This window comes from Oncorhynchus clarkii, unplaced genomic scaffold, assembly GCF_045791955.1.
Source record: "Oncorhynchus clarkii lewisi isolate Uvic-CL-2024 unplaced genomic scaffold, UVic_Ocla_1.0 unplaced_contig_583_pilon_pilon, whole genome shotgun sequence".
Lineage (NCBI taxonomy): Eukaryota > Metazoa > Chordata > Actinopteri > Salmoniformes > Salmonidae > Oncorhynchus > Oncorhynchus clarkii.
In genome coordinates, this window is record NW_027258321.1 from 21,056 (window position 1) to 34,306 (window position 13,251).

Sequence of the window (13,251 nt, forward strand, 5' to 3'; positions counted from 1 at the left end):
AACGCAAGTGATCATACCTGTCTCTTCTTGTCTCAGAATGCAGTTGTTATCCTTCTGGAATTCTTGAGAACTAACTGTAAACACCTGCATTTCATCAATAGCCTGAATGTATGTGACAAAAGATGACAAAAGAAAAACAATACATCAATATAATTATCAATCACTCATCAGTCAATCATTGCTGAAGCAGCTAAACTGGTTGTTTTGGAGTTACTTCAGGGACATTTCCAAGTTTTTTAATAATACAAAATTCCATTTACCTATCCAATGAACTTCCGGTCTAAGAACGCTAATGCCATTTTAATGGATGTTATATTCTTCTAATTCAAGGGAACACCTTTGTCTTCTGACAGATAATGTCATTCTAACACAAGTTTCCATGAACTATCAGTTCATTAGCATTTTTCTCATTTCATGTCTAAATCATCTTAAAGTAACTTTATTGAGCTACACAAGCAATTTGAGACGCTTTGGGATGCTTTGGACATAGAACGCAAAACAATGCATTGATTTTTGGACACAAAAGCTAAAAAGTTTGCATGTGGAGACAGTAGCTAGGTAAACAAAATAAAAGCATGGATTGCTGTCTTACCTCGTCCATACACTGCAGGGAAAGAAACTCTTTATAGTTTCTTATTTGGTTAAGAAAATAGAGAATAAAACATCTTACTTCATACGGGTTGCTGTAATTCTCTTGAATTTCCATCTTGGCTTGTTGATTTCGGTGCAATATGCATGCACGTTTCTGCTCCTCTGAATAGTTAGAAGAGTCCTAATTGCATGTGAAATAAGAGGAGACCATGGGAGATATCCATACAGTGACATATTCAATTCTCTATAAACCAACTATTTGTTTATAGTTCTGTAAACAAAGTATTTGTTATATTTTGTGTATCTGTACCTCTATGTGAAGGTCTTCATCGTCCATTTCACTGAAATTGGAATTTGTTCTTTATTAGTGATGTATAAGCAGTGAAAATATATATCTATATCTGGGTAGGTAATTGTAAACTAATATTTGTTCAGTAATCGCAATATATTAAACTGTTAAAGCAGTAACAGAATTTGAGTTTAAAATGTCTCACCCCATATAATTGTCTGGGTTGATGTCGTCCGTCTTAGTACAGATGAAGGTGATGTTCTGACACTGTCCACCAGGACCAATATTACTGATGCTGTTGTCCAGTATATTCCATGCATCACTGTCAGCCGCGGCCCGGTCAATGTCAGCCACGACCCACACAGAGGAGCACTTAGTAATGTACTATAAAAAAAAACATGGTGTTCAGAAATTTTATTTAGAATGTTAAAACAAAAATTGTAACAGGTGAGGTAAAATAAAACATTGGACATAGTGTAAAATATTTGAAGCCATAATCAACATTTCACTCATCATTCAAGCTGATTCTTTTTTTGGTGTAAATGAGGAGTTGAATGGCAGTGGTTCTAATGCTGGAATTCAATCTAATCCGCTGTAGTAATGCTTATTACAGTGCCGTTATTTGGAGAGAAAAAATGTCTGCAACTCACACACACACACTACTTTGAAGTAGGTTTTTATTGCCCTAATGAAAATGTAGTTAATACACTACATTTTACCTACTGAATACCTACTGTATTCATGTTATCTGATGAAATTGCTGTACAATGAAATTGCTGTACAATGCACATTGATGTCATAAATTAACACTGCAGAGCTCTTCGTCTCCTACACCGTGCCTTGATTGTATTAATGTTGATGATATCTGGAAATGTGCATGTACATCCTGGCCCATCTACTGTTGCTAGTCCCAATTCTGCCTTGTGCTCTGATATCTGCTTCACTGATATCTGCTCCCGTAAAAGCCTGGGGTTTCTGCACATTAACACTAGAAGCTTATTACCTTAAAGTGTGGGATCACAGCTCCAATCCAGATGTGTTGGTCATTACTGAGACGTGGTTAAGGAAGAGTGTTTTGAATACTGATGTTAACCTTTCTGGTTATAACCTCTTTCGGCAAGACAGATCTTCCAAAGGTGGGGGAGTGTCAATCTTTACCAAGGATCACCTTCAGTGCTCGGTTGTCTCCACCAAGTCTGTCCCCAAACAATTTGATTTGCTGGTTTTAGGTATTGAACTTTCAAATAGCTCTTTATTGAGTGTTGCTGTGTGCTATCATCCTCCATCAGCACTGGCCTGTACCCTACCTGCCCTAAAGCTCTCTCCTGGCCCCGTACACCAATTCTGAATGTGTCCTGCTAGTTGACCTAAACTGGGACATGCTTAAACCACCTGACCAAGTCCTAAAACAATGGGACTCCCTAAATCTTTCTCAGATTATCACCAATCCCACAAGGTATGACTCCAAGGCTACTCTCCTCGATGTTATCCTCACAAATAATCCTGATGGGTATAAGTCTGGTGTTTTCTGTAATGACCTTAGTGATCACTGTTTTACAGCCTGTGTTCGTAATGGCTGTTCAGTGAAACGACCTGTCCTGATTTGTCATAGACGCTCGCTAAAAAACTTTGAGCAAGCCTTCCTTCATAAACTGGCCTCTGTAAAATGGTATAGAATCAGGTTGATCCCCTGTGTTGAAGACGCTTGGACATCCTTTTTTTATATTTTCAGTGGTATTGTTAACAAACATGCACCCATAAAGAAAATTAGAATAAAAAACAGGTTCAGCCCCTGGTTCGACCGTGATCTTGCAGAGTTACTAAACCTCAACAATTGCATTTGGCGAAAGGCTCAGCACACGCACACGCTGACTGGCTCTCATTCAGGCAAATTAGAAATAAGTGCACTTGGGCTATCCGGAAGGCCAAGGTTAGTTACTTTAAGAAGCAGTTCTCTCTCTGTGGGTCTAACCCCAAGAAGTTCTGGAAACCGGTTAAAGACCTGGAGAATAAACCCTCCTCCTCACAGCTGCCCATGTCCCTTAATGTTGATGATGTGGTTGTTACTGACAAGAAGCACATGGCTGTGCTCTTTAATCACAAATTAATTAAGTCAGGATTCCTATTTGACTCAGCCATGCCTCCTTGCCGTCCAACATTTCCTCATCTCCCACCCCTTCTAATACGACTATCCCTGATGCTTCTCCCTCTTTTTACCCTGCCAAGCTACAAAGTTTCTCCCTGCAGGCAGTCACTGAGTCTGAGGTGCTAGAGGAGCTCCTGAAACTTGACACCAAAAAAACATCTGGGTCAGATGGTTTAGACCCTTTCTTCTTCAAGGTTGTTGCCCCTATCATTGCCAAGCCTATCTCTGACGTTTTTAACCTTTCTGGGTAAGTTCCCATTGCTTGGAAGGCAGCCATGGTTCGTCCTTTATTTATAACTGTTATAGGCCTATTTCTATTTCACCCTGTTTATGAAAAGTGTTGGAAAATTTTGTCAATAATCAACTGACTGTCTTTCTTGATGTCTATAGTATTCTCTCTGGTATGCAATCTGGTTTCCGCTCAGGTTATGCATGTGTCACTGCAACCTTAAAGGTCCTCAATGATGTCACCATTGCCCTTGATTCTAAGCAATGTTGTGCTGCTCTTTTTATTGACTTGGACAAAGCTTTTGATACAGTGGACAATTCCATTCTTGTGGGCCGGCTAAGGAGTATTGGTGTCTCTGAGGGGTCTTTGGCCTGGTTTGGCCACTCTCTCAGAGTGCAGTGTATAATGTCAGAAAATCTGCTGTCTCAGCCACAGCCTGTCACCAAGGGAGTACCCCAAGGCTCAATCCTAGGTCCAACGCTCTTCTCAATTTACATCAACAACATAGCTCAGGCAGTAGGAACCTCTGTCATCCATTTATATGCAGATTATACAGTGTTATACTCAGCTGGCCCCTCCCCGGATTTTGTGTTAAATGCTCTACATCAAAGCTTTCTTAGTGTCCAACAAACTTTCTCTACCCTTAACCTTGTTCTGTACACCTCCAAAACAACGGTAATGTGGTTCAGCAAGAAGAATGCCCTTCTCCCCACAGGTGTGATTACTACCTCTGAGGGGTTAGAGTTTGAGGTAATCACCTCATACAAGTACTTGGGGGTATGGCTAGACAGTACACTGTCCTTCTCTCAGCACATATCAAAGCTGCAGGCTAAAGGTAAATCTAGACTCGGTTTCCTACATCGTAAGCGCTCCTCTTTCACCCCAGCTGCCAAACTAACCCTGATTCAGATGACCATCCTACCCATGCTAGATTATGGAGACATAATTAGATTATAGATTAGCAGGTAAGGGTGCTCTCGAGTGACTAGATGTTCTTTACCATTCGGCCATCAGATTTGCCACCAATGCTCCTTATACAGTGCCTTGCGAAAGTATTCGGCCCCCTTGAACTTTGCGACCTTTTGCCACATTTCAGGCTTCAAACATAAAGATATAAAACTGTATTTTTTGTGAAGAATCAACAACAAGTGGAGCACAATCATGAAGTGGAACGACATTTATTGGATATTTCAAACTTTTTTAACAAATCAAAAACTGAAAAATTGGGCGTGAAAATTATTCAGCCCCTTTACTTTCAGTGCAGCAAACTCTCTCCAGAAGTTCAGTGAGGATCTCTGAATGATCCAATGTTGACCTAAATGACTAATGATGATAAATACAATCCACCTGTGTGTAATCAAGTCTCCGTATAAATGCACCTGCACTGTGATAGTCTCAGAGGTCCGTTAAAAGCGCAGAGAGCATCATGAAGAACAAGGAACACACCAGGCAGGTCCGAGATACTGTTGTGAAGAAGTTTAAAGCCGGATTTGGATACAAAAAGATTTCCCAAGCTTTAAACATCCCAAGGAGCACTGTGCAAGCGATAATATTGAAATGGAAGGAGTATCAGACCACTGCAAATCTACCAAGACCTGGCCGTCCCTCTAAACTTTCAGCTCATACAAGGAGAAGACTGATCAGAGATGCAGCCAAGAGGCCCATGATCACTCTGGATGAACTGCAGAGATCTACAGCTGAGGTGGGAGACTCTGTCCATAGGACAACAATCAGTCGTATATTGCACAAATCTGGCCTTTATGGAAGAGTGGCAAGAAGAGAGCCATTTCTTAAAGATATCCATAAAAAGTGTTGTTTAAAGTTTGCCACAAGCCACCTGGGAGACACACCAAACATGTGGAAGATTGTGCTCTGGTCAGATGAAACCAAAATTTAACTTTTTGGCAACAATGCAAAACGTTATGTTTGGCGTAAAAGCAACACAGCTGAACACACCATCCCCACTGTCAAACATGATGGTGGCAGCATCATGGTTTGGGCCTGCTTTTCTTCAGCAGGGACAGGGAAGATGGTTAAAATTGATGGGGATGGAGCCAAATACAGGACCATTCTGGAAGAAAACCTGATGGAGTCTGCAAAAGACCTGAGACTGGGACGAAGATTTGTCTTCCAACAAGACAATGATCCAAAATATAAAGCAAAATCTACAATGGAATGGTTAAAAAATAAACATATCCAGGTGTTAGAATGGCCAAGTCAAAGTCCAGACCTGAATCCAATCGAGAATCTGTGGAAAGAACTGAAAACTGCTGTTCACAAATGCTCTCCATCCAACCTCACTGAGCTCGAGCTGTTTTGCAAGGAGGAATGGGGAAAAAATTCAGTCTCTCGATGTGCAAAACTGATAGAGACATACCCCAAGCGACTTACAGCTGTAATCGCAGCAAAAGGTGGCGCTACAAAGTATTAACTTAAGGGGGCTGAATAATTTTGCACGCCCAATTTTTCAGTTTTTGATTTGTTAAAAAAGTTTGAAATATCCAATAAATGTCGTTCCACTTCATGATTGTGTCCCGCTTGTTGTTGATTCTTCACAAAAAAATACAGTTTTATGTCTTTATGTTTGAAGCCTGAAATGTGGCAAAAGGTCGCAAAGTTCAAGGGGGCCGAATACTTTCGCAAGGCACTGTAGCACACATCACTACACTCTATACTCCTCTGTCATCTGGTCATCTCTATATACCCATCGCAAGACCCACTGGTTGATGCATATTTATAAAACCCTCTTAGGCCTCACTCCCCCCTATCTGAGATATCTACTGCAGCCCTCATCCTCCACATACAACACCCGTTCTGCCATTCACATTCTGTTAAAGGTCCCTGAAGCACACACATCCCTGGGTCACTCATATTTTCAGTTCGCTGCAGCTAGCGACTGGAACGAGCTGCAACAAACACTCAAACTGGACAGTTTTATCTCAAAGACTCAGTCATGGACAGTCTTACTGACAGTTGTGGCTGCTTTGCGTGATGTATTGTGGTCTCTACCTTCTTGCCCTTTGTGCTGTTGTCTGTGACCAATAATGCTTGAACCATGTTTTGTGCTGCTACCATGTTGTGTTGCTACCATGTTGTTTTCATGTTGTGTTGCTACAATCCTGTGTTGTCGTCTTAAGTCTCTCTTTATGTAGTGTTGTGTTGTCTCTCTTGTCGAGATGTGTGTTTTGTCCTATATTTCTGTGTTATCTTTTTTTTTAAATCCCAGCCCCGTCCCCGCAGGTCTTTTGCCTTTTGGTATAAAAGTACTTAACTGACTTACCTAGTTAAATTAAGGTTAAAAAATATAAAAATTAACAATACACATGTCTTAAATGCATAATTTAGCTTGAATGCAAAAAGTACTAAAATGTATTCTTAAAATAAATAGTTTCTTCTTTTTGCTTTTTGGGGTTCTGCATGAGCAAAAAAGAACTCCATACCTACTGTAAACTCTGGTGGTGGATCTTTGATGTTAAGGTGCTACTTTACTTCAACTGTTCCTGGGGCCCTTGTTAAGGTCAAGGGCATCAGGAACTTCACCTGTTCCTGGGGCCCTTGTTAAGGTCAAGGGCATCAGGAACTTCACCTGTTCCTGGGGCCCTTGTTAAGGTCAAGGGCATCAGGAACTTTACCTGTTCCTGGGGCCCTTGTTAAGGTCAAGGGCATCATGAACTTTACCCGGTACCAGGACAGTTTGCCTCTGCCAGGAGGTTAAAACTTAGATGCAAGTGGATCCCAGCAAGACAATGACCCCAAGCACAAATCAAAATCCACAATGAAATTGTTAATAAAACATTTTTTTGGTGAAAATTAATATTAGTTTTAAATCAACTTTTTGAAGGTACATTTCTTTGCTTTTATTTTGAAAAACATGCCCTGACAATATACAATATAGAATGGACTTTTTGGTAAGGAAGGCTTAACCAAAACCATCCTCTGATTAAACCAAATAAATACCACACACTACAGCGTACCTTCAGGTTCAATTAAATTGAGACTGTAAATGCATTCAGAAATGATCACAAAAGTAAAAGATTACCGATTCCCACATCTCATCTCTGGCCTTGTTGCAGTCTCCAGTTCCTGGAAGATCCACCAGCACAATGTGTTCCAGAAGATCCTTGGAGTTTGGCATCTTGATGGTCACATACTTCACAAGTGGCCAGTAGTGTATCTGAGATGATTTAGATTGTTTCCCATGTATCTTTCTTTTGCTTCGTATGTAGCAGGCGATCTCTGTAGAGAACTTTGTGGCCTGTCAAATGATTTAATATTATTCTCAGGTCACACTCGACCCTTTTACAACTTTCTGGTATATTTAAAATAATTGATGGCTATTATGCATTTCATGTTGTTTGTCATGATGTCCGTGAAGTTCAGGGTTTTCAAATGGGAACATATTGGACCTCAGACAGCAAAAAAAAACTGTATAAAAGAGGCTTAAAATGACTTACTGTGTCAAATGACAGGATTTTCCTAGTTGATGAGAGAAACTCTGGGATGTCGCTGAATGTCTCTGACTCCAGTGACTTCAGTTCATCAAAGCTTTTCCCGACTGCATCTTCTCCGTACAATGCCTGGATTTTACTGTTCGCCATATTCACCATCCTTTTATCTTTCTCCTCACCATCCATTTCTTTAATTTTCAAAAGTGATTCCAGCTCCTTCTCCCATTCCTAAAAAAAGTCAAACATTATTATTTTACTGAATATATTATATATTTATATGATGGATCAAATGTTTCATATTATAATAAATAAATGCTAAATACTTTGTTGAGGGAAATGTACTTGATTCAACTGTGATATGTTGTTGTCTCACCTAACTATCTTAAGATTAATGCACTAATTGTAAGTCGCTCTGTATAATAAAATCAGCTAAATCAGGTTTCCCAAACTCGGTCCTGGGTCCAACCCTGCATGCACGTTTCGTTTTTTGCCGTAGCACTACACAGCTGAATCAAATAACCAGCACATCCTCAAGCAATCATTAATTGAATCAGCTATGTAGTGCTATGGAAACAAACAAAACGTGCATCCAGGCCGGGGGGGGGGGGGGGGGGGGGGGGCTCTGAGCTAAATAACAAACATGTTAATGTGATCATATCAGCATGGTGTCAGGACAAAACATGGTGTCTAAGTGACTTCAACTGGTCTTCAAAATTTCACAAATTATATCTTGAGGTTTATCAACATTGCTAAAATCACCTCTTTAGAAATGAAGTCAATCTCTGCCACGTAGTTGGAGTCAGTCATATTGGCCTCCACCTGGATGATGACTGATGTGCATGCACCAACAGTCCCGGAGGGCAGCAAGGTATTCACCCCCAAAATGGCATTCATCAGTGAGCTCTTACCAGCTCCTGACCTCCCAAATACACCAACAACAACTTTGTCGTCAATAACAGCCTCCAAAGCTGAGATTTTTTCCCTGTTAACAGTGAACCACAGAAAAGCAATGTCACACTAAAAATGCAATTCATTGACTTGAGGTCTATCTATACATAAACAGTAGAAAGCACAGAGGTATACTGCATAGTGGAATAGAGGAGTTAGCAAGCTAACTTTGGTCAACTCTGAATTCAAATTGGGATAACCGTTGACACTGTGGCTCACCTTTTAGCCAGGTATGTTTCTATGACAATGAATCCTAAAGTTCTTACAGTACCTGCTCTGGGGCAGGCTAACTCCAATGTATGCTAAATAAAGGTTCTGAGGATAGAGTTAAATTTTTCACCGGAACAGTCCTGACTTAAATTTGCTTGAAAATCAGAGACATGATTTGAATACTGTTGTCCATCAATGATTCCCAACTGAATTTACTGAGCTTGAGGAATTTTCTATATTTTTTCCTTTCACTTTGAACATAAGAGTAGGTTGTGTAGATCGGTAGGAAAACAAATCACATGTAATCACCTTTTAGATTTCATTTTAAGGTAGCAAAATGCGAAAACTTTGAGGTGTGTAGACTTACACTAGGCACTGTATGTATTTTCTTGAAGAATGAATGGCAATATAATTCATTTAAATGGCAAAAATTGATGTACCAACCTTTTGAAGAATACAAGTACACTTACCTTAAATAACCAATGAAATCCGTGTTTGCATATGGAGGTGACACCTTGTCTAGCCCGCTAAGGACTTTTCCAATGCCCTCTTTGGCCACTTTGATGACATCCATCTCTACACACACACACACACACACACACACACACACACACACACACACACACACACACACACACACACACACACACACACACACACACACACACACACACACACACACACACACACACACACACGAGGTGGACAAACAATGAGTTTACAATGTAATAATTGTATTACGCTGTGGTATAATTTTTAACATCAGGTTTACTGTTTATTTCTTAAAGTAGCTATTATAACGTATATATCTTACCGAGGGTAGGTGTTGCTGCAGTTCCCTTTGCTATGGCACAAAGGCGTTTATTACCTTCCCTGCCCTGATCATTTGAAGTAGAGGGGTCATCAGACCCTCTTTTGTGGCCTGAGAGAGAATCACAATCACTCAATGTTCAAGCAGATCCATTATCTGTCCAAGAAGTCAGTATTTCCTTCATGGTAGGCTGTATACCATTTATGTAAATATAATATACATTGGACAACAAGAAGTTATTATAGACATATTAATCCTCAACTGAAGTAATGTGCGTCTTAGACTTTCATGTACCTTGGGTAGGCATGATTTGACACCGTCCGGGGCTTAGACTGAAAAATAAAAAATAAATTCACTGATTATGGTGATGAAAACAGAGATAATAAATTCTAATCCCACAGAAAACGTATTATCACAGGAAACAGTCATTATCTGATTTCAGTGGAGGGTCCTTAGAGGAGGACCATCCTACTCAGTGATTTTCAGAAAAAATGTAATGTTAAAAGAGTTATCCTTTTTAGATAGAACTATACTAAATATATTCACGTCATCAAGTACCAGATTATAACACGCTGTTTTGCAGTGAAGGTCTACAGTAGTATCAATGACACACTCTAGAATAGCACAATAGTGTAGCCAGAGGAAAGCTATTCCCCACCCTCCTCTGGCTACATTAACTTCAATACAAAACCTAGGATGCTCGTAGGCCTTACCCGCTTCCATAGACCACAAGGTAATTATGACCACTTCCAGAGGACGTCCTCCAACCATTCAAAGCTTTAGCAATATGAACTGACATGTTGTCCATCCAATCATAGGATTAGGATCAGAAAACAAACCTAGTGTGGTGTATTGGGGTATTGCCACATATTTTGATAAAATATTGAATTTGGCCTTCTCTACTATAGCCCGTAGAAACGTATTGAATAACTCATTCATAAACGGGGAAAAAAACAAGCGAAAAATAAATCATCAATCATCTGTGTTTTTTAAGTGTCTGTCCTATATATAGGAGATATAAGAAAACTCGGGGAATATACAGTACCAGTCAATAGTTTGGACATGCCGACTCATTCAAGGGCTTTTCTTTATTTTGTACTATTTTCTACATTGTAGAATACTAGTGAAGAAAATCAAAACTATGAAATAACACATATGGAGTGTTAAACAAATCAAAATATATTTTATATTTTAAATTCTTCAAGTAGCCACCCTTTGCTTTGATGACAACTTTACACACTCTTGGCATTCTCTCAACCAGCTTCGTGAGGAATGCTTTTCCAACAGTCTTGAAGGAATTTCCACATATGCTGAGCAGTTGTTGGCTGCTTTTCCTTCACTCTGTGGTCCAACTCATCCCAAACCATCTCAATTAGGTTGAGGTTGGGTAATTGTGGAGGCCAGGTCATCTGATTCAGCACTCCATCACTCTCCTTCTTGGTCAAATAGACCTTACACAGCCTGGAAGTGTGTTTTGGGTCATTGTCCTGTTGAAAAACAAATGATAGTCCCACAAAGCTCAAACCAGATGGGATGGCGTATCACTGCAGAATGCTGTGGTAGACATGCTGGTTAAGTGTGCATTGAATTCAAAATAAATCAGAGACGGTGTGGGAGTGCTTTGCTGGTGACACTATCACACCTCCTCCTCCATGCTTCACAGTGGGAACCAAACATGCAGAGATTATCCGTTCATCTACTCTGCGTCTCACAAAGACACGGCAGTTGGAACCAAAAATCTCAAATTTGCATTCATCAGACCAAAGGACAGATTTCCACTGCTCGTGTTTCTTGGCCCAAGCAAGTCTCTTCTTATTATTGGTGTCCTTTAGTAGTGGTTTCTTTGAAGCAATTCGACCATGCAGGCCTGATTCACGTAGTCTCCTCTGAACAGCTGATGTTGAGATGTGTCTGTTACTTGAACTCTGTGAAGGATTTGTTTGGGCTGCAATCTGAACTTATCCTCTGCAGCAGAGGTAACACTGGGTCTTCCTTTCCTGTGGCGGTACTCATGAAAGCCAGTTTCATCATAGCATTTGATGGTTTTTGCGACTGCACTTGAGGAAACTTGAAAAATTCTTGAAATGTTCCATATTGACTGCTCTTCATGTCTTGAAATAACGATGAACTGTCGTTTCTCTTTGCTTATTTGAGATGTTCTTGCCATAATATGGACTTTGTATTTTACCAAATAGGGCTATATTTTGTATACCACCCCTTCCTTGTCACAACACAACCGACTGGCTCAAATACATTAAGGAAAGAAATTCCACTAATTAACTTAACAAGGAACACCTGTTAATTAAAATGTATTCCATTTTGACGGCCTAGACAGAATGGCTATATAAGGAATGGAACATATAGGACCAAGGCCCTGCTACCATTATAACCTATACAGCTGTCAGATGTGGGCGTTAACAAGCAAGAACTGAGATGTAAAGATAATGGTGGAGAAAGGTCAAGAGGAGTTATTTTAGTATAGAGTAAAGACAGAATACTTTAAAGGCAGGGCTTGCTATGATTGTGATAAAGTCTAATTGAATCTACAAGTTCCGGTATCTGTGCAATTATTTGACTCAATGTTTTTCCACAACAGATGTTACTTAGATTGATGCACCAGTGGATCAATAGACTCTGAGGGGTTTAATTAGCTTCTTGATATGCCACACATGTCAGGTGGATGGATTATCTTGGCAAAGGAGAAACGCTCACTAACAGGGGTGTAATAAAAAAATACGCTTGGGAGCACTTTACCGTAATTTCCGGACTATAAGCCGCTACTTTTTTCCCACGCTTTGAACCTCTCGGTTTATACAATGACCCGGCTAATTTATGGATTTTTCCCGCTTTCACAAGATTCATGCCGCCAAAAAACTGAGCACCGTCACCTAATGTTACGTAAATCGAGCACGCTCAAACTTCCCATCATTCTGATTACAGTAGTCATTTTGTCACCCTCATCATGGCAAAGACACGGAGAAATGCATATGATGCAGCTTTCAAGTTGAAGGCGATCGATCTGGCTGTTGGAAAAGGAAATAGAGCTGCTGCATGGGAGCTTGGCCTTAATGAGTCGATGATAAGACGTTGGAAACAGCAGCGTGAGGAACTGACTCAGTGCAAAAAGACAACAAACCTTTCAGAGGGAAGAAAAGCAGATGGCCCGAACTAGAAAATGAGCTTGAAGACTGGGTCAACACACAGAGAGCAGACTGCCGAGGTGTTTCAACTGTGCAGATCCGACTGAAAGACAAAACAATCGCCACCGCAATGAAGTTTGAGGATTTTAGAGGTGGACCATCGTGGTGTCTAAGATTTATGAGACGTAAAGGCCTGTCCATCAGGGTACGGACGAGTCTGTGTCAGCAGCTCCCTCCCGACTACGAGGAAAAAGTATCAAACTTCCGCAAATTCACTGATGTAAAGATAGCGGAGCATCCATTGTAACAAGCCGTGTTTTGTTTAAAAGCCTATTTATTTTTGTTACAAGCCGTGTTTCGTTTAAAGGCTGTGTAAAGTTCATTTGTTTCAATGTACCAGTAGGCACCGGCGGGTTATAGACATGTGCGGCTTATTTAT

The 13,251-nt window shown here is 40.3% G+C and overlaps 1 protein-coding gene across 1 annotated transcript in view; it reads right to left on the minus strand.

Moving 5' to 3' along the window:
• The window catches only part of LOC139396653 (nuclear GTPase SLIP-GC-like), a 35,617-nt gene that overhangs the window by 20,536 nt on the left and 1,830 nt on the right, over positions 1–13,251 (minus strand). The window contains exons 2-11 of the mRNA XM_071143586.1: positions 9,967–10,004; positions 9,676–9,783; positions 9,332–9,437; positions 8,463–8,685; positions 7,710–7,931; positions 7,295–7,510; positions 1,086–1,264; positions 902–932; positions 671–772; positions 18–102 (exon numbers count right to left, since the gene is read on the minus strand). Of these exons, the coding sequence (XP_070999687.1) occupies positions 18–102; positions 671–772; positions 902–932; positions 1,086–1,264; positions 7,295–7,510; positions 7,710–7,931; positions 8,463–8,685; positions 9,332–9,437; positions 9,676–9,783; positions 9,967–9,979 (1,285 nt within the window). The 5' untranslated portion in view covers positions 9,980–10,004. The remainder of the gene's footprint in view (positions 1–17; positions 103–670; positions 773–901; positions 933–1,085; positions 1,265–7,294; positions 7,511–7,709; positions 7,932–8,462; positions 8,686–9,331; positions 9,438–9,675; positions 9,784–9,966; positions 10,005–13,251) is intronic.